The sequence below is a fragment of the Ctenocephalides felis genome, unplaced genomic scaffold, assembly GCF_003426905.1.
Source record: "Ctenocephalides felis isolate EL2017-DRISC unplaced genomic scaffold, ASM342690v1 CF-g0.4_SCAFFOLD_03571, whole genome shotgun sequence".
Taxonomy (NCBI): domain Eukaryota; kingdom Metazoa; phylum Arthropoda; class Insecta; order Siphonaptera; family Pulicidae; genus Ctenocephalides; species Ctenocephalides felis.
In genome coordinates this window covers 71,624,166-71,644,460 of record NW_020539725.1, presented here as the reverse complement: position 1 = coordinate 71,644,460, position 20,295 = coordinate 71,624,166, and the positions used below count along the sequence as shown (strand labels likewise).

At 27.1% G+C, this 20,295-nt stretch overlaps 5 protein-coding genes across 5 annotated transcripts; all 5 read left to right on the top strand.

Moving 5' to 3' along the window:
* Positions 1 to 2,224: 2,224 nt before the first annotated feature.
* Positions 2,225 to 4,298, top strand: LOC113385353 (bile salt-activated lipase-like). Its single transcript, XM_026623196.1, has 6 exons — positions 2,225 to 2,304; positions 2,392 to 2,483; positions 2,551 to 2,822; positions 2,919 to 3,122; positions 3,202 to 3,961; positions 4,037 to 4,298. Exons 2-5 carry the CDS (start codon positions 2,450 to 2,452, stop codon positions 3,586 to 3,588), a joined length of 897 nt encoding a protein of 298 aa, XP_026478981.1. The 5' UTR covers positions 2,225 to 2,304; positions 2,392 to 2,449; the 3' UTR covers positions 3,589 to 3,961; positions 4,037 to 4,298.
* On the top strand, positions 3,681 to 4,193 carry LOC113386733 (carboxylesterase 4A-like). Its single transcript, XM_026624493.1, has 2 exons — positions 3,681 to 3,961; positions 4,037 to 4,193. Exons 1-2 carry the CDS (start codon positions 3,681 to 3,683, stop codon positions 4,191 to 4,193), a joined length of 438 nt encoding a protein of 145 aa, XP_026480278.1.
* Positions 4,299 to 5,466: 1,168 nt separating the features above from the next.
* LOC113385489 (esterase FE4-like) lies at positions 5,467 to 10,837 on the top strand. The gene is made up of 7 exons (XM_026623346.1): positions 5,467 to 5,516; positions 7,896 to 8,031; positions 8,377 to 8,473; positions 9,058 to 9,305; positions 9,372 to 9,575; positions 9,649 to 10,397; positions 10,494 to 10,837. The coding sequence occupies exons 2-7, from the start codon at positions 7,897 to 7,899 to the stop codon at positions 10,666 to 10,668; spliced, it is 1,608 nt and encodes a 535-aa protein (XP_026479131.1). The 5' UTR covers positions 5,467 to 5,516; position 7,896; the 3' UTR covers positions 10,669 to 10,837.
* Positions 10,838 to 12,451: 1,614 nt separating this feature from the next.
* LOC113386732 (venom carboxylesterase-6-like) lies at positions 12,452 to 15,317 on the top strand. Its single transcript, XM_026624491.1, has 5 exons — positions 12,452 to 12,529; positions 13,047 to 13,143; positions 13,575 to 13,822; positions 13,881 to 14,836; positions 15,164 to 15,317. The coding sequence occupies exons 1-5, from the start codon at positions 12,452 to 12,454 to the stop codon at positions 15,315 to 15,317; spliced, it is 1,533 nt and encodes a 510-aa protein (XP_026480276.1).
* Positions 15,318 to 17,366: 2,049 nt separating this feature from the next.
* Positions 17,367 to 20,049, top strand: LOC113386731 (esterase FE4-like). Its single transcript, XM_026624490.1, has 6 exons — positions 17,367 to 17,501; positions 17,746 to 17,842; positions 18,275 to 18,522; positions 18,798 to 19,004; positions 19,095 to 19,843; positions 19,899 to 20,049. Exons 1-6 carry the CDS (start codon positions 17,367 to 17,369, stop codon positions 20,047 to 20,049), a joined length of 1,587 nt encoding a protein of 528 aa, XP_026480275.1.
* The last annotated feature ends 246 nt before the right edge of the window (positions 20,050 to 20,295 follow it).

Genomic DNA, 20,295 nt, shown 5'->3' with positions numbered 1-20,295 from the left:
ATAGTTGTGATTATTTTTAGAGGGTGAATGATCTATTCAAACTGCTTAAATTGAATGAGTTTAAGTCGAATAAGACAGATATATACATAAATTTGTTACAACAAGATAAGAATGATATGTATAAAAGTGCGGCAGTTTTTAAAGCTGCTAGGGAAATTATGAGTAATGATGATAAAAATAGAGCTTTGCCAATATTTTTACCAGTAATTGAACCATCAGATTCTAGAGATGCAGTTATAACGAAAGATTTGAAACATAAAGATTTTTTGAAGGAAAAGTCTGGTGTACAAGTAATGATTGGTTTTAACTCAAAAGAAGGCATAAATTTAGCTACTGAACATTACAAAACTGTCAGTGTATCTGATGAATTACTAAAAACAGTCATACCAAGAAAAGATAATATTGACAAAAAAACTGAAGAAGAAATCATCAAGTTATTAAAAGAACAATATTTTAAAACAACCGACAATCAAAAAATTTTAGAAGAATTTGCAAACTTAGTAGGTGATGCTCAGTATATATATGGAATATATAATACTGCAAAAAGATTTATTAGGCAACGGATTTAAAACTTATTTTTATCGATTATCATATAATAAATATAGTACATATAAACAAAGTGATGAATACAAAGCATCTTCTCAATATAAATCATTTAGTGGTGTTGCTCATGGGGATGAACAAGCATATTTTTTTAGACCCAAAGATGGATATTTAGGTAGTATCTCTAATCATCTTCCTGATGACGAAACAAAGAGGGTTCAAAATAACATATTGAATTTGTGGACTAACTTTGCAAAATCAGGGTAAGGATTAGGTGCTATATTATAAGTTAATTTTATTTATTGATTAAATTATTTTATTAGAAGTCCCACATTGAATGGTGTAACCTGGAATCCGTTGTCCACTGCCACTATAAATTATTTAGATATTGGCTCATCATTGAAAATGAAAAATATGGAAGAGCAAGATCGTATGAACACCTGGGATACAATTTCGAAAAAGCTAGAAGGAACATAATAATAAAGATTGATTTATTATCTTTAGTTTTACACTTTGCCCTAATATGTTGAGTAGATTTTTATGAAAATAGTAAAGGCATCACATCATTATCCTCACTCCACTTCAATATTAATAACGTTATTTTTTATAATTTGTCTCTTGAAAGGCATGAATTATATAATGGATTCCTTGATATGTTTGTGCAAGTTATATAAATGTTTATTAATTATTAATATACGTTGAAAATAAGTTGTGCCACTTATGTTTCTTCATTAAGTTTGCATTAAGTTTTTGGCTTTTTTTTCTTGATTGTAATAGAGAAAAACTTGAATTCTAAACTACTAAGTTAAAAAAATATTATGAAATATTTTGTATTTCATCACAAATTTAAATATTTTTTTATTATTTTAGTTACGCAATGTTTAGACAGTGAAAAAATGATGATCTCTAGGATATGGTTTGAACTGAAACTAAAATTATATAGTATCCAAAATCTGCTATATATTAATAAAATAAAAAAAATACTACGTAAATGTTATTTAAATTAATTTAATTAATATGGTTATAGCTTTTTTTACTTCAGGCTTATTTCGTAATTTGAATATTCAAAACAATAAGTATGACTACCAAATCAGCTATAATCTTGTGCATTAAAATTGTATTAGATGTTATGATAAATTAAAAATTTTAAACTCCTTTTTTATTTTAACGTATATCCTAACGACGTTCAAACGTATAATAAATATTTCGCTTATAATTAATTGTCATAATTATTTCTTTTAAATGTATTGAAATCCTTCGATAATTGATAGTTAGTGTTAATAACCAAATTCAAAAAATTTAATAATTAGGCAACGATATTCTTATATTAAAAAAATTATTTGAAAAATTATATCTAATACTCATGTTCTAGTTCTTGAGTACTACATATAATTTATATTTTTGTTTTTATTCTAATTTTATTTACTTTTTTAATTCATGCAATATTGTAATAAATAAAATTGCTCAATGTTTGGAGTTTCTGTTTAATATTTAAATAATACTTAATATATAAAAAATATCTTTTTTAGTGATTTATAATGTATACATTCGTTAGAGAAAATAATCATAATTATGTCTTTAACCGTTTTAAGAAATTTTTTGATTTTATTAGTTTTAAGTAGTTGTTACGCAAATGATTTTCGAGTTCAAACTTCATATGGAACTGTCCAAGGAGATTTTTATGCAAGCAATGGGTTGAGTTATAGTCATTTCACTGGTATTCCTTATGCAGAAAAGCCTATTGATAAAAATCGTTTTGTGGTAAGAACGTAAAACTAAATTTAAAAAATAACCTACAAATAATTAACGATATTTATTTTCATGTGAATGCTTTTGCATGATTTCCAGAAACCTCAAGAAAAAAAGTTTTGGGTACATAAACTCCAACAAATATCCAAACAAGTGTATGCAAGCGTCAAGTGCAATTTCGTCTGGGACTGGTAATTAAAGTTATTGCTTAGAGTTAATAGGCATTATTGCATTATTTTTAATAATCAACAATTACAGGTAGTGAAGATTGCCTCTATCTCAGTGTTTTTACTCCTAGCTTTCCGGGATCAGAAAAACACCAACGTTTGGGATCTCCGAAATATCCTGTAATGGTATGGTTTCATGATGGTAACTTCAGCACGGGTTCAGGCGATTATGGTGGCTATTGGCCCGACTATCTTGTTAACGAAAAAGTTGTTGTAGTTACTGTGAATTTTCGTTTAGGTGCATTTGGTTTCTTAAGTTTTAGTGATGAAGTAGTACCTGGTAACATGGGGTTGAAAGATCAGGTTCGTTTATGTAAAAATACACACACATATACACAGGTATATATTGAAAATTGTATAAAACTTTTTGTATTAAGCGCATTTGGAATTAACTTGCAGGTTCAAGCACTTAAATGGGTTAATAAAGAAATTGAAAATTTTGGCGGTGATAGAACTAAAATAACAGTATTTGGAAGTGGTTCAGGTGCAGCAAGTATACACTATTTAATTCTTTGTGAATCATGTAGGAGTTTATTCCATCGTGCAATTTTACAAAGTGGATCTGCTCATAACCCCTGGGCTCTTCAACGCCAACCAGTAGAGGTAAAAATACCTTATAAACATTGAAATGTAATAATAAGTTGCAAAATTATAATTTAGATAATTTTAATTTTTATTGCAGGAAGCACAAAAATTGCTCGAAAAAGTCAAAATAAATAAGTTTGAAAAAAAACAAACAAATATTTATCTTGCTCTACTACAAGGACGCAATGATGGCGATTATTCCAGTGGAGCACTTCTTAGATCTACTATCGAAATCACTAATAAGGAAGATAAAATGAGAAATTTATCGCCTTTTCTGCCGGTTGTTGAAAATGGAAGAAGTTCAGACGGCATCGTAAAGAAACCTATAGAGGAATCTACGAAAGACTTAACAAAATTGTCTAAGTCTTTACAAGTTATAATTGGTTTTAATAAGGATGAAGGAATGAATTTTGCAACTGAAAATGTTCCAGTAATCCAGTACACAAATGATATGTTGGATCTTTTTTCTGCCTACAGATATTAAAACAAATAAAGATAAGTGCCGGGGGCTCTTGAATAAAGTATATTTTGATAATTATCACTCAGGAGATCAAAAAAAAGGCGCAATTTGTGAATATGGTGGGAGATGCTCATTATATATATGGAATTTACAAAACTGCTAAAGAGTTTGCAGATGCAGGAATCGCTACATACTTTTATAGATTTTCATATGAGGACAAACACTATCGAACCTCTTCGTATAAAAATCTTCATGGAGTTCCACATGGAGCAGAATATAAATATTTATTCAAGCCAAGAGTTGGATATTTCGGTACCGAATCAGATCAACTTAATCAAAAAGATAAAAAAGTTCAAAAAAAATTATTAACGATGTGGAAGTCTTTTGCAGAAAATGGGTAAGATGTCTGTTGAATCAAAATCTTTATTTTATTATTATTACTACAATTTATTTATTTTTTATCCATTTTTAGTAATCCAACTCCTGCAAAATCGCCTGTGGAGTGGAAGAAACTTGGCAAAGTTGAAACTTCCTATTTAGATATTGGGGAAACCTTAACGATGAAAACTATGGATGAACAATCTCGAATGGACACATGGGACAAAATAATGGCTGAATGCAAAAACTAATTGTGTTTACCTAAAACTAGTAGTCACAAACACGCGTGCTTTTTTTTATTATTTTCTATTTCTGTTTTCTATTATGCAAAAAACTCGAAATTATTTTTTTTTGGACGTAAGAATTTGAACAAATTATCTGTGAGCAGCACTGTGAAAATTATTGTTTCATAGTGAGATAATTTTGAAGAATACTTTAATATTTATAACGTTTGATTTAATTTTATTGAAGTTCATTTGTCTGTTACGTTATATTTATATTTATTTTGTTATATACAAATATAATATGAAAATTGACTAAAGGTTACACTAATATGACTTTTATTAACAAAAAATGAGGAATTAAGTAATATATATTACTTGAAACGAGATAATTATTCAACAAATGAATGTTTTTGTTTTTATATATGTTAAATATATATATAACATACTTTAAAAGGTGAAAAAGTTGACAATATCAATTCTTTTAAAATATCACAGAAATAACTCAATTTTCAATATAATTTTCTATTGCCAGTTTCGCTTCATTATATTTTATCCATTTTTTTTATTTATTACTGTTACTTAAACCACTATAACATAGAATATTTTATATAGTAGCTCTATCTAGCAGCGTGTTGAAAATTCATTTAATTTTAATTAGTCCAAGGTTTTGTTCACATATCATCATGTCATTAGATAATGTCAATTATGTTTTTGCCAACACATATAAAACGTCTCTCTTATTATTATTATTTTAGTAATCAATTTTAAAAGGTGTTAGTTGACTGGGATTGCTAACATTTTATTATACAAAGTACAATAATATAATATTAACAATATTTAAGTCAAAGTCTTCACTAATACATCACTGATATTCATTTATTCTACCTCAAGGTATATACTTGAATACTTAACTAATTTTGTTTATGCATATAGCAAAAAAAAATTTCTTATACAATAATTTATAACTAGCACTAGAATATATTGCTGAAAATGTTGTACTTATGGTTGTCAAAAACATTAAAATTATAGAAAAAAAAATTCTCATGGTGTCTTCAATAGCAATTAATATTTTCGTTTATAATTTGTGTTACATATTTCATAACTCTTTAATCGCACGATCCAAAATTTTTATGAAATTACCAAAAACTTTAATATAAAATATATATAAATTAATTATAAGCATTATTAATATTCTTTGATGTTTTTGTTTAATTTTTATTTTAGGTTGACCATTCCTGCATTAGAGGAATTAGAAATTATGTTTTGATAAAGCAGTCGGCTTTTGTATTTGTAGTCTTTGTGCAGGTACCGGTTGTTGTGCACAAGTGTTTTTCTTGGGAAACTTTAAAAGTAAGTTTATTTTAATATTTTCATACTTATCATTAATTCAGTATTTATTAAACAAAAATAAATTGTAATAAAAAATACTTTTATTATCAAACGTATCAAAAGGTCACCAATATTAAAAGACTTGTTAAGAGTTTGTGCGAATTATCGGTCTGTTTAAATATTAAATGTTTGAAAAATGCTTTAACAAAATGATTTTAGTTAAATGCAAAATCAATTAATAACTTGTATAAATAGTTTAAATTTGAAAATACGTCTATTTAGAACAAATTATTTTGGTCACAATTTTAAAGTATTATAAACATATATAAACTTAATTCATTTTAAATTATTTTAAAATACCTTAAATGATATAATTTGATAGTTAGCAAAAAAAATTAAAATTTAAAAAAAAAGTGTGGATCAATTATTTGTCTATATAAATGTTTAAAATATATTCAATAAAATATTTATTAGCTAGATGTGAAATTAGTCAATACAATAAGTTGTATAAATAATTAAAATCTGTAACGTCGTTTATTTAGAATAAATTATTTTGTAGACAAGTTTATAAAAGTCAAGTCATTGTTTATAAAATTATACTTATTTGATTTCAAACAATTCTAAAATTTAAAAATCGATATAAATTAACTAATCTAATTACCAAAAATGTATTACTATGTTATTCAATTATATATGAACAGCAAAAATCACTAATTTGCATATATTTTTATTTCCTAAACCAATTTAATAAATAGACTTAAATATATGAACAAAAAATAGTTATTAATTTTTAGAGTTATTGACATTTTTTTATAAATATTTAAACAAATGATGATTACACATAATTCTCTATTTATCTATGCAATAATTATATCTACTTGAAATAATATTTGTTTTTTTGATTAGGTGACATTATCTAATATAATGGAAATTTTGCAAGTCACTAAATAGTGATTATACAAAAATGCCTAATTGGATGATATATTTTTATATATATTATAATGATTACAAGTGATTTTTTTAAATAATTGGCATTTGTTGATTTCTTAAAAATAGAATGTATTTCAAATTAAAGATATGAAATCGAAATTGTCATGTAACGCAGACATAATAAAAAAGATTAAAATTGGTCGAGTTTCAGCAACAAAAAACATGATTTTTGTAATATTTTGGCTTATTTGTTTGAAATAAAAATTTGTTTCTTTAATAAAATGAAATTAAATTGAATTTTAAAGAAATTATTTTTTTATGATACATAATTGTAGTACAATATAAAATTATAATTCAAAATTTAAGATAAAAAAAATCTGGAAGGTAACACTTATATATAGAGTAAGTACTACTTTATAATAAAAATATTGTAGAAAATCATATTCAGGATAATCTAAAAAAAAGTTGTTGAATATAGAATCTCAAAATAACAAGTTTTATGTTATTAATTTTTTATATACTCTTTTGGTTTTATTTGTTTTTTAAATATTTTTGTTTCTGTTCAAAAAACCGAATTTTCAAAGTTTTTTGGATGTTATTAATGCTCATACTATTGCTTACATTTTTCTTATATTAGTATAAAATCATATAAATTTTCAAAACAAATGAATAGATTCGAATAATAAATATTTTCTGTAAAAGTTGACTTATAGTATAATATTATCTAAATTTGATATTTAGATTAAGAAATACTTGAAAAGTAAAAAAAAATTATACCTGTAATTCAACAAGTTAGTAAGAAATGTTATTTATTTCATTTAGCACCTTTTGTATTAAGATGAAATTTGTCAAAGTTAAATTTGTATTTTTATTGATCATAAAATATTTTTATATGGCGTTTTCAAGGACTACCACAAATTATGTATTTCTTATATTACTTCACGAAGAAAAGTTAATTTATACTAATAAATTTGTAATTATGGTACTTAATTGTACTTAAATTTATTTAATAATGAACTTAAATTAGTAAATTATAAAATACATATTTTTTCTCAAGTGACAACAATAATACAAAAATCTTTTTTAGATTTGTACATTATTCAAATTTAATATTCTTTATTGTTATTTTATTAAATAGCTGTTGAACCTGAATTTCTGTCAGCTTTTGCCGTTAACTATTTATATTTTAATCATCATTTTCTAATATTTTAAAGCAAATTTTTCATGGTCACTCTAAGATAATGCATATTATTATTATAAAAATATTGTCAATTATAAATTATTAAATATAAGAAAAATTCTGCCATGTAAATCTTATTCTTTAATAATAATATTTTTGATGTATTGACACAAAACCTATGTAATTTGTAGAATCTATCCATTTCGATGATCCAATTTATCTATTTTTATGACTTCTTTGTTAATTATATCATCTGTTATTTGATAAATTTTATAAAATTATTTTTTTAGAATGAGTGCTCCTACAGTAACAATTGCCCAGGGCACTTTATCAGGAAAGGTTTTGGTTAATGAAAATGGAAAGGAGTATCATGGATTTTGTGGAATTCCATATGCTGCTGCTCCGGTTGGCAAATTACGTTTCAGGGTAAAAAATTAGAAAATTCATTGAATATTATATATTAATTTATTGATAAAATATATTATGTAATATATATCAGTGAAGGGAGTACATATATCATTGAAGAAATATATAAAACAGTAACAAATTTAATGCATCTAGCCACGACAGAAACGAACTCACAGACAACACAAAACAAGGCACTAAGACTGGCACCTGATATATCGAGAGACCCTGTATATGAATAGTATAAATGAGAAAAATTATATTTAAGTTTATATTTGTATATTTATAAGATGTATATTTTTACCAGTAAGTTATAAATATCTAATATTAATATTAATTAATAATATTAATTTCTTATGTCTTTAGCCTCCACAAAAACCAGAATCATGGAGTGGTGTTCGTCAAGCCACTGAACAAGGCAGTGAATGTTCTTCAAAACATATGCTTTTGCAACACCCTATAGGTAAATATAATATTAATAAAAAATTATCACAAATATAATTAAATGAAATATTAAATGTTATAGCTAGTGTTATTAAAATCAAATAAAAAAATCACTTACCTATATCTGTTGAATTGCAAATATTACTCAATATATATTCTTCCAACGTGTCATGGTCATCATTATTGGTATTCATCAATATAATTATTGGCCATAAAACGAACTAAATCTAAGTAATTTGTTTTATACAGATTTATACAAAATTTTGTATGAAAGTGCATAAGACTGTTCATATTAAATAGAAGTAAATTTTATCTAGTTTCTGCTAAGCTAACGAAAAATCGGTGTTCTGAACAAAAATTTTTTGAGTTGCTCAGAAAAGTGTACAAAAATGTCCCGAATCCTTGTAAAGCAAACTCAGGAGTTTCCATTGGATTTATACAAAATTTTGTATGACTGTTTTTATAAGACTGTTAATATGATATTTTAGTAAATTTTACCTAGTTTTTGCTAAACTAAACAAAAAAGAATGTCCTGAATGAAGTTTTTTGAGTTATCCATAAAAATGTAGAAAAATGTCCTGAAAAATCATTCTATTTTTCTAGGAACCGAGGACTGTCTCTTCGCAAATGTCTACATTCCCCAAACTGATGCCAAAAAGCCTCTTCCTGTCATGTTCTGGGTCCATGGAGGAGATTTTGTCATGGGATCAGGCAATACTGACATGTATGGTCCTGATTATCTCATGGACTACGATGTCATCCTGGTCACCTTCAACTATCGTCTTGGAATTTTAGGATTCTTGAACTTAGATTTGGAAGAATGTCCTGGAAATGTCGGACTTATGGACCAGGTAAAATTGTACCAGATAATTGTCAATTTGTTCATTTGAGATTTATAAATTCCTTGTTTTTTTCAGGTTGCTGCTCTGAAATGGACAAAGCAAAACATTGCCAAATTTGGTGGTGATCCAAACAACATCACAATTTTTGGAGAATCTGCTGGTGGTGCAAGTGTACATTATTTAGTTTTATCTGATACTACTAGAGGTTTGTTCCAAAAAGCCATTGCCCAAAGTGGAAGTGCTTTGAATCCATGGGCTTTCCAACGTCACCACCTTAAGGTAAATATTCATACCTAAAATTATCTTGTCTACCTTATTTTTTTATTTTATTATTATTTCATCTTATTTGTAGAACGCCTTCAGATTGTGTGAAGCTCTCGGACATCCAACAACAGATACCAAGGATGCCCTAAAATTTCTGCAAACAGTTCCTGTAGATGACTTTGTAAATATTAAAATACCACCACTAGTTGATGGTCAATTGGTATCAGATTTTGTGTTCGTGCCTTCACTGGAAAAAAGATATTCATCCCATGAACCATTCTTAGCTGAGTTACCTGTGGACAAAATGCTCAAAGGAGACTTTAACAAAGTACCTTTTATGACTGGCATAACCGATGCCGAAGGCATCCTGGCTTTCATGGACTTTGCTAAAGATCCTGCAGTCTTCGATAAATTCGAGAACGATTTCGAAAGATTCGTACCAACAGACTTGCAATTGCCTTTAAGGTCTGAGGCTTCTGTAAAACTGGCTAAGGAGATGAAGCAATTCTATTTCAGAGATCAACCGGTATCAGAAAATACCAGAAAGGAATTCGTGGATGTCGTCACTGATTGCTGGTTTGTAAGAGGAGTAAACGATCATGTAAAATTAATGAGTGCCAAGACAACTGAACCAATTTATTACTACGAGTACAATTTTGATGAATATGGTTTCTTGAAAAATCTGGTCGGTATTCAGGATGTAAAAGGAGCTTGTCATGCTGATGAATTGGGATATTTATTCAAAAATGAGTTGTCACAGTTTCCAAAGGAATTGGAGAGTGCGGTGGTGACGCAGAAGAGGTTGTTGAGTTTGTGGACGAATTTTGCCAAAACCGGGTAAAAAAATATAAATACTGATACAATTAATATGATATTTGATTTCAAGCAATTTCACGCATTAGAAATGATATATTACTTTTTTTTCTTTTTTAGGAATCCTACTCCATCAACAAGCAATTTGTTACCAGTCAAGTGGTTACCAGCTACCAAGGACCAGCTGGTTTATTTGTCGATTGGTAAAAATTTAGAAATAAAAGTTAATCCAATGAAAGAACGTATACAATTTTGGGAACGAGCCACCAAGAAAGATTATTTGTCACGATTGTAATGGAATATTTTTAAGGAAAATTACCTACGGAACAAATACTACTTTATCAGTAAGTTATGTATTTCAACTATTTAAAACCTTGCCATCTTGAATTACTAATGATTTGATAACTTTTTGAATTTTTACGATTTTAATATTATAGTAAATATAAATATGAATTGTTGTTTTTTAAATATAGTTTTATTTACATATTTTTAAATACTAAAATATGCATAGAGATATATTTCGTAATCTAGGTAAACATAATATTTTCTACGTTCTGACCTATAAATATACTATTCTGCAGAAATTGGTTTTCCCCAGAAAATCTGATTGGTAATTTCATGTTTTATTGGCGTTTCAAGTCGTTATGAATTTTTTGATACAAAAATTGGAAAACGTACATATATGGGTGTTTGTGGGCCCGGTATTGGACGTTCGTTTTCTCTAGTACCCATTTCATGAAACTCGATAAGAAATTATATCAAATTAAAAATAAAGAAAGTGCATAATCTCCATCAAGTCAATTAAATCTAATCTCGACGATGCAACATACAAACACGAGTATATATTATTTATATATAAATGACATTATTTTGATAAGACTCACTCTCTCGTTGCAGATAAAGTATTTTTAGTTTGCTATTATTGTCTTTAATGTTTATCTGAACTTGTTTGGATTCTTGTAGTTCAAAGTACTAAATCAAACTAAACTGTTGAAAATCAGTATATTTTCTGAGCTGAATTACTCACATTCGTTAGCTTTTTCTGTTAATTAATGTGTGTTTTTAATTTTTTATGTTAGTTCTAGTATAAATAATTTAAATAAAAATCTTTGCTTAATTATGCTTGACGGTGTACTTGTTAGTTAAAAGTTTATAGAAATTACTGTATTGAAAAAATATATTGCTAAATTTTGTTATTATAATTTTTAAGATAGATTTATAATGATTTTGATGTGCTAGAAAATTTAAGAGAATTTTGTGATTTGTTGATAGGAAGATAGACCCATTAGCAGAACATTCCTATTTTTCTGAAAATTAGACCCTAACGTCTAAAAATTGCTTAAAATTTGATTTAAGTTTTTCAAATCTTAGTATAATTTAAATTGAACCAGTTTAATTAAATAAAAAATATTATAATAATATTATACTAACTTCCTGATAATTACACTATTTTTAGATCTTGTAGAATAATTTTCTAAAATGTTTCTATAAATACAACTCAATTTAATAAAAAAAATTGATGTTGAAAATGAATGTCTAATAATCCAAATTCAAAGTGTTTATGATAGTATTGATTGTTAATCTATATAAATAATATTATTGTGTAAAAATAGTTATAATTAATTTTTTTATATTAACTAGTAAAACTTGAATGGTAATGTATAAAAAATGTATTCAATATTAATTCTACAGGTTTAATTTAAATAAATGTGCACAAAACTTTCTATTTAACACGCGTTATTTTATGCGTCAATATTTATTTATGATAAAACATTATTAATGACGTGATAACATTTGCAATAATTTGTTAATGACTAATACTCATGTCATAAATATTTTTTACATCGATTGGAAATTACCAATAAAACCATAGTGTTATTTCTAAACTTTGTGGTGGCATTTGACATCAGAACTAATTTACATCATTAATAAACATAAATCTATCAAGATCAAGTTTATTAGTAGCAGTGTTGTATTTGTGAAAACTTGTTTAAAATGAATTCTTTAATTGTAAAAATTTCTCAAGGAGCTATTGAAGGAAAGGAAATGATTAATGATAAGTCGTTTAAGGAAAGGAAATGATTAATGGGAAGTCGTTTAGAGGATTTTTAGGTATACCTTATGCCAAACCGCCAGTTGGAAATCTAAGATTTAAGGTAAGAAAATTACATTAAATTTCAATTGATTTAATACTAAATTTACTGTGCTTTTTAAATATAGAATTTGCTTGGGCATTGATTATGAAATAGCTCACTGAAGCAATATTATACAAATTTGGTTGTGATAATAATTGAAATTAATTAAATTTTATGGCAGTACTTTTTGACTACCAAATTTAATTTAGTATGATGTTAATACGATTTTAAATATCAGTATTGTTTATTTGCTAATTTGAAGCAGAAAAGCAAACATTTGCTGTAGAAGGAATATTTTTTTTGAATTCTTTAAATTTAATAATAATTTTCATATTTGAACTATTTATATTAAATTCAGTTTAATTTGGTATTGCAGAGGAGAATAAACTGCTGTTCCTTTAGATTAAATTTGCTCGATTTTTATTATCGTTTTTATTATTATTGTTCTGTGATTTACTATAAAAATTATACTTACTAATTAAGGCATTTTTTAGAACTTCTTGTTATACCATTTTAAATTTATTTTAATTATTACCAGCCTCCTCAAAAACTTGATGATTGGACTGATGTTCGACCAGCTACTGAAGAAGCAAATGGTTGCAGATCGAAGCATATGTTGCAGCATCATATAATTGGTAAATATTTGAAAAATTAATTTATCTATGTTTTTTTTTCAAATACTACTATTCATCATATTCGAGGGCGTCTATTAATCACGTGAGACTTTTAGGGAAGGTGGGTTTAGATAAAAAATTACAAAAAATTACGTGGGGGCACGCCCATAGCACAATGCCGTATGTCCAGATTGGTTGATGATTTTGAAACATCAAATTGGTACTTTTTTTAAATTTATTTGATTATTGATATATTTGTAATATCCAGAAATAATGGTTTTAAACACAATGGGTAATTAGACCAGATGATAATGTTCTGCCTTTTTCCAATTAATTTGATATGAATTTTTACGGATAATATTTCTAAAATGATGTGATTATGAATTTAAATTATTTAACAAATACATTTTTCTTTAATTCGCGTTTTTTTCTAATTTTTTTCTTTTTTTCAGGAGACGAAGACTGTTTATACCTGAACGTATATGTTCCTCTAACATCAAAATTGGGAAAACTACCAGTAATGTTCTGGATCCATGGAGGAGGATTTATTTCTGGTTCATCACACAGTGATATGTATGGTCCTGATTATTTCATGGACTACGATGTCATACTTGTAACTTTCAATTATCGTTTGGGACCTCTTGGTTTTTTAAACCTAGATCTGGAAGACTGTCCTGGAAACGTTGGACTTATGGACCAGGTAAAGTATAGTTTAAACCCAGTTCATAATTGTATCAATAATCAGAGTTATTTTCCAGGTTGCAGCTTTAAAATGGACAAAAGACAACATTTCGAAATTCCATGGTGACCCAGAAAACATCACAATTTTTGGTCAATCTGCAGGAGCTGCCAGTGTGCACTATTTGATGCTTTCTGATACTACAAAAAATCTTTTTCACAAAGCCATTGCACAAAGTGGAAGTGCTTTAAATCCATGGGCTTTCCAAAAAAATCACGTGCAAAATGCTTTTGCAATGTGCAGAGCCTTGGGTAATTTTACCAGAAATTCTAAAGAAGCCTTAGAGTTTCTTAGGAGTGTACCAGTTGATGACATGTTGAATGCCAAGATACCTCAGGCTGTCAAAAATCAAATAATGACTGATTTTGTTTACGTGCCGTCTTTGGAAAAGAAATTTGCTACCCATGAACCATTTTTGACAGAAGCACCCTTGCAAAGGATGTTGCAAGGAAAATACCACAAAGTACCATTTATCACAGGATTTAATGATGCCGAAGGCATCTACTCCTGCACAGAATTCTCTCAAAATTCAGACGCGTTCTCCAAACATGATGTAGATTTTGAAATGTTTGTTCCATCAGACTTGTCTTCATCTCTGAGATCTCAGGCTTCTATTAAAATTGCAAAAAATATGAAAGAATTCTACTTCAGCAACGAGCCAGTATCAGCAAAAAACATTGATAACTTTGTCAATATCATCACAGATATTTGGAACGTTAGAGGGATTAACGATAATGTGAAACTTATGATCAAACATTCACCAGATAATCCGATTTTTTATTATGAATATATTTTTGATGACTTTGGATTTATGAAGGCGATGTTGGGTGATATTGACATTACAGGAGCTTGCCATGGTGACGAACTTGGTTATTTATTTAAAAATGAAATTGTGCAGTTTCCACAGAATATACCAAGTACCAAGTTGAATCAGAAGAGGCTTTTGCAGTTGTGGACGAATTTTGCAAAATTTGAGTAAATGATAACGAAGAATTAATTATATATTAGTTAAAGACATGAATCTTGACTGCCCAGGGCTATTTTAGAGTTTTATATAAAATACAAAAATATTAATTTCAAAATTTTAGATTAAATATTACATTTAAGGAACATTCATTTAAGTTTTGGATGGTCGCTTTAAGTTTATTTACTAAATAGGTTATCAATAGAAAAATGGATTTTTATCCATTAAAAATAGATTTCTATTTAACAAGATTTTTGAAACAAAATTTTTGTTGAAGATTGTTATGAAATTGTATGATTTTATATAATATTTTTCTAATATTTTATGATATTTTCTAGGAATCCCACAGAAGTAACAAATGATGTTATACCAGTTAAATGGGAGCAAGTTACTAAAAACAAACTTAATTATCTATCCATTGGAAATATTCTTGCCATGAGTACAAATCCACTTCAGAATAGAGTTCAATTTTGGGAAAACATGACTAAATAACTTTTAGTATATTATATATATTATATTATGTGTTTTTGTAGTTAGTTACGGAAAAAACATGATCAATTCATTAATTATTGGTGCTAAATGTTGGTTAATTGATATATTTATTTAAACACTTTTTAATTGTGAAAATACTATCACTTCTGGATTTTGTATACGAATCTTTTGTAATTAATTTATTAATGCACAAAAATATTATTTCAAATTTACGTAATTAATTTTACAAATTTGTAACAATTTTTTTGGTAATGTTTCTTGACGAATTTAATTTTATATATGTCTTCATAATTTTTGCATAACAAAAAACTAAAATTATTATACGAAAATAATTTTGCTAGTTTCTAATAGTAATTTAGAATGTTAAATAAGAATCTTCATCAATTTTTTATACAAAACCCAAAATTATATTTTATACAGTCAATGTCATTAAAAATACGTAGTAATTCATTTTAAAATGTTATTTGCAAATTGAAGATTAAATACAATTTTTTTTATTGTATTCAATCTTCAAAAAATTAATTTAAAATGTTCGATTGCGATTTTTAATATTTTTTTTACAATAAACTGAACTATTTTCAATGTCTTGTAGCATAATGAAATCTTGTGAAAAAAATTGTATAAAATTCAATTAATTTTAAAATAATTAAAAAAATTGAAATGTGAGCAACATCGATTCCAAATTAAGAAAAATATCTGCTTATTTAAGAAAATTTCACAAATAAATTTAAAAAAATTACTTTTCAACATTATTTTTTATTTCAAATATAAAAATAGTATACGTAAAAGAGAATTTACCCAGCAAAACTTTTTGCTAATGAATATTCAGTGATTTGTTAGATTGATTTACATTTTTTCCTTAACACATTCGCGGACGTGAATGCTATAGCATTCATTTAAACTGTGATGCATGAATATGACATTCAAATTTTAAAGTCAAATGATTTATCAAATTATTATGTCTGTCAAGATAACTGATTCTTTAGGTATTTCGTACTATCTCATCTTTATCCCGTAGTCACTAATTAGCTTGGGCGTAAAATAGAAGCGTAATACTTGACGTGGATGCTATAGAATTAAAGTGACTGCCAACTCTTGTACTTCGCTGAAACCTGACCGCGAACGTGTTGTATTAAATCTTGTATACAAGAATATATTCGGAAGTTTTAATAATATTTTAAAAATTGTATCTATTTTCTATTATTCAATGTTGGCAACATCTGCACAAAGGTATCCGACAGGAACAGGTTTAATTGTTTCAAGGTTGTCGCACCCGACTAAACATAAACATACTACAAGCCATGAAGAAGTATCATTCTCTATTTATTAAGTCATGTGAGTTACATCGTTATGAATGATATGTTTCATATCATGGACTTTAGGCTGTGATCAATTGTAAGTTCAATATAATTTTTATTCTGATAAAAAATATAACTATTTCATATAGAAAGGAAAGAAAGCACTTGAACCACGTCAAAATGTCAGCTAAGACTTATTTATAACTGTGTAGTATAACAATCGGTTTATTTATGCTTTCGACGCTTTATCGAGATTTTCTCAGTTTGTAATTATTTTTTCTATTTCTTTTCTATTTTTTTTATTATTTGTATCTAAATTGCTTCTGTACTTTTTTTAACATTTTATCCATATTGTTTTTACACTATATACTCAACAAAAAGTTGTTTTGCTTACATATGTTTGAGATTATATTACATTTTTTAATGCAATGCTCGAATATTTGATAAACCTGTTTTTGTCAAATAATTCAAAATAAATATTAGTGTTAAAAAAACTAGAATTGTATCTGTATAAATAATCTAATCAGTTTGAGATTGGTTCTATTCAATTCAATTGAGCATAACACAATCGGCTTGTTTGACGATTCATGTTTTTAAAATATCGTATTAGTCGATCACGTGGATTTAGGATTGCTATGTGTATCAAACAATATAATAGTTGAAACTTAATTTAATTTGTCCTAATATATTTTTCTTAATAATGAATTTTCTAATATTTTGTTTAGTATTTAATATCGGATTTTTTCCAACGATGGCTGATCTACAAGTGACTTTGCTTCAAGGTACTTTAAAAGGAAAAGAGCAAATTAGTGAAAAAGGAAATGTGTTCCATAGTTATTCTGGAATTCCATATGCCAAACCTCCTGTAGGTGATCTAAGATTTAAGGTAATTGAAAATAAATCTACAGAAAACATTTTAAAACAAACCTTATTTAATCAATTTTTTCGCAGTAAAAAAAAATCTTATGTCTATTATTAATGTTACAAAAGTAATTATAATTAGTTAAACATTAGATTAAAGAATCTAACCGCTCAGATACCGATTTACTTTTTTTTTAATTATTTAGTAATGTAATATATCATTAATAAATAAAAAAAAAATATTTTTGTTGAATAATTTTTATTTTTAGCCACCTCAACCTGCAGAACCTTGGTCAGGTGTTCTTGATGCTAGTAAAGAAGGGAATAGTTGTAGATCAGTACATTTTATTAAAAAAATTAAAGTAGGTAAGGAAAATTGATATTTATATTATGTATCTACAAAATAGTACAAGTTTTAAAATAAGGAAATAATTAAAAGTAATTCAAATACTATTATACAATAACATTTCTATAACTTTTTTTAACAACAATCAGAAATTCTCCAAGTAGGCTGTTCCGATATAATTTCTCATTTGATTGTATTAAAAGAATTCTAGAAATTCAAGAACAACCATTGAAAATAGTTGTTTTATTCTTTTAGAAGTCAGATTAATATTAGATATTTCTAAAAATGATATATTAGATATTGCAGCAATTGCCGTAAGAATATTTTTACTTATAAATTTCAAATTTATATTTTTCAAACTGATACTATTACTGCTTGGTACCAAGCTGCGTGAAAAGCCATGGTAGTTGACAAATTCTACATTTTTATAACAATATTATAATTTTTCGCAGGGGCTGAAGATTGTTTATACCTCAATGTCTATGTACCAAAAACATCAGAGAAATCACTTCTTCCAGTAATGGTATGGATACATGGAGGAGGCTTCTTCATGGGATCTGGAAATAGTGATATGTATGGTCCTGAATATTTGATGGATTATGGAATTGTTCTGGTTACTTTCAATTATCGATTAGGTGTTTTGGGATTTTTGAACCTGGGAATAGAGGAAGCGCCTGGCAATGTTGGTTTGATGGACCAGGTAAAATGGTAAAACTTTGAAAATAGATTATATGGTTCTTTCTATGCTTTGAACTTCGTTGAATATTAAAGAAAAAATGAAATATGCAGTAAAACTCTATAAAATATCTACAACAGATGATTAGATTTGCAGCCAGTTATATTTCTATGTTCATTGTAGTAGCAGACAAATATATATTAATTATATAATCATATATATTGATATTAATAATTTTTGACACATACTTTATTATAATTTTGATCAATTTTGAGTTAAGTTTCATTTTATTATTTTAGGTTGAAGCTCTAAAATGGGTAAAAAACAATATTGCATCCTTTGGTGGTGACCCCAACAATGTGACTATTTTTGGAGAATCAGCAGGTGGTGCAAGTGTTCATTATTTGATGTTATCAGATCTTTCCAAAGGACTTTTTCATAAAGCGATCTCACAAAGTGGAAGTGCTTTTAATCCTTGGGCACTTCAACATGATAATAATAAAGAAGTAAGTAGACGACTAACTGTATTTTTATCAAGAAAAAAAATAGGTTTTCGCCAACAAATCCGATTAGTTGACCAATTCCATAATTTTCAGAATGCATTCCGCCTCTGCAAACTTCTGGGTCATCCTGTCGATAACGAGACAGAAGCTCTAAAAATCCTTCGTCAAGCCCCCATAGATGATCTTATAGACAACAGAATAAAACCAAAAGACAAAGGCCAACTTATTATAGACTATCCTTTTCTACCAACAATAGAAAAACGTTATCAAAATTTTGAACCATTCTTGGACCAGTCTCCATTATCAAAAATGCAATCAGGCAATTTCACAAAAGTCCCATTTATATGTGGATACAACAGTGCTGAAGGAATTTTAGGTTTAATGGACTTCAAGGATGACCCAAATATATTTGAGAAGTTTGAAGCTGATTTTGAAAGATTTGTACCAGTAGATTTGAATCTAACTTTAAGGTCTAAGGAATCTAAAAAATTGGCTGAAGAAATGAGAAAGTTTTATTACCAAGACGAACCTGTTTCTTCAGACAACAAAGAAAAATTTGTCAGTGTTATTAGTGATACTTGGTTTTTGAGAGGGATTAAAAATACTGCAAGATATATAATTGAACATTCCTCAGAACCGTTATATTTATATGTTTATAGTTTTGATGATTTTGGTTTTTTGAAGAAACTTGTATTAGATCCTAATATTGAAGGAGCAGCTCATGGAGATGAGCTGGGATATCTTTTCAAGATGAGTTTTACAGAATTTCCAAAAGATTTACCAAGTGCAGTGGTGAATAGGGAACGATTGTTGCAACTTTGGACAAATTTTGCAAAAACAGGGTAAGATGATAGTTGAAATTTAAATTCGAAAATTATTAATTTATTTATTTTTTAGAAATCCCACTCCTGAAATCAATGATGTTATAACAACAAAATGGGATAAAGCTACTGAGGAAAAATCAGATCATATGGATATCGATAATACTTTGAGAATGATTCCAGATCCTGATGCAAAACGACTTAGATTTTGGAATAAATTTTTATGATAAATATACCAATTATCGATTTTATTATAGAGTTTCTGTATTAGTATAATTATCACGTTTAGATGTACGAGATTCAATTGGCTCTAATTGAAGTATATTTCGATTTCAAATTTACTCTGATTATTGGAAAAAAAGCTTTTACAGTTGTAATAATCAAGAAGTAGGTGGTAAATTTAGAACAAATTCTGTTTTAGTGATTTGCGCATTCAACAGATGGTGTACTGTGCCTAAATTTGTCGCTCTTCT

What these genes read in the sequence shown, in the direction of transcription:
- LOC113386731 (XM_026624490.1), top strand. Translation starts at nt 17,367, where the DNA reads ATGGCTGATCTACAAGTGACTTTGCTTCAAGGTACTTTAAAAGGAAAA. An exon ending in TATTAAAAAAATTAAAGTAG is followed by an intron (nt 17,843 to 18,274) that starts GTAAGGAAAATT and finishes AATTTTTCGCAG; the next exon opens with GGGCTGAAGATTGTTTATAC. An exon ending in AACATGATAATAATAAAGAA is followed by an intron (nt 19,005 to 19,094) that starts GTAAGTAGACGA and finishes CATAATTTTCAG; the next exon opens with AATGCATTCCGCCTCTGCAA.
- LOC113385489 (XM_026623346.1), top strand. Translation starts at nt 7,897, where the DNA reads ATGAGTGCTCCTACAGTAACAATTGCCCAGGGCACTTTATCAGGAAAG. An exon ending in TCCAACGTCACCACCTTAAG is followed by an intron (nt 9,576 to 9,648) that starts GTAAATATTCAT and finishes TCTTATTTGTAG; the next exon opens with AACGCCTTCAGATTGTGTGA. An exon ending in ACGAATTTTGCCAAAACCGG is followed by an intron (nt 10,398 to 10,493) that starts GTAAAAAAATAT and finishes TTTCTTTTTTAG; the next exon opens with GAATCCTACTCCATCAACAA.
- LOC113386733 (XM_026624493.1), top strand. Translation starts at nt 3,681, where the DNA reads ATGGTGGGAGATGCTCATTATATATATGGAATTTACAAAACTGCTAAA. An exon ending in AAGTCTTTTGCAGAAAATGG is followed by an intron (nt 3,962 to 4,036) that starts GTAAGATGTCTG and finishes ATCCATTTTTAG; the next exon opens with TAATCCAACTCCTGCAAAAT.
- LOC113385353 (XM_026623196.1), top strand. Translation starts at nt 2,450, where the DNA reads ATGCAAGCGTCAAGTGCAATTTCGTCTGGGACTG. An exon ending in ACATGGGGTTGAAAGATCAG is followed by an intron (nt 2,823 to 2,918) that starts GTTCGTTTATGT and finishes ATTAACTTGCAG; the next exon opens with GTTCAAGCACTTAAATGGGT. An exon ending in TTCAACGCCAACCAGTAGAG is followed by an intron (nt 3,123 to 3,201) that starts GTAAAAATACCT and finishes TTTTTATTGCAG; the next exon opens with GAAGCACAAAAATTGCTCGA.
- LOC113386732 (XM_026624491.1), top strand. Translation starts at nt 12,452, where the DNA reads ATGATTAATGGGAAGTCGTTTAGAGGATTTTTAGGTATACCTTATGCC. An exon ending in TTGGAAATCTAAGATTTAAG is followed by an intron (nt 12,530 to 13,046) that starts GTAAGAAAATTA and finishes AATTATTACCAG; the next exon opens with CCTCCTCAAAAACTTGATGA. An exon ending in GTTGCAGCATCATATAATTG is followed by an intron (nt 13,144 to 13,574) that starts GTAAATATTTGA and finishes TCTTTTTTTCAG; the next exon opens with GAGACGAAGACTGTTTATAC.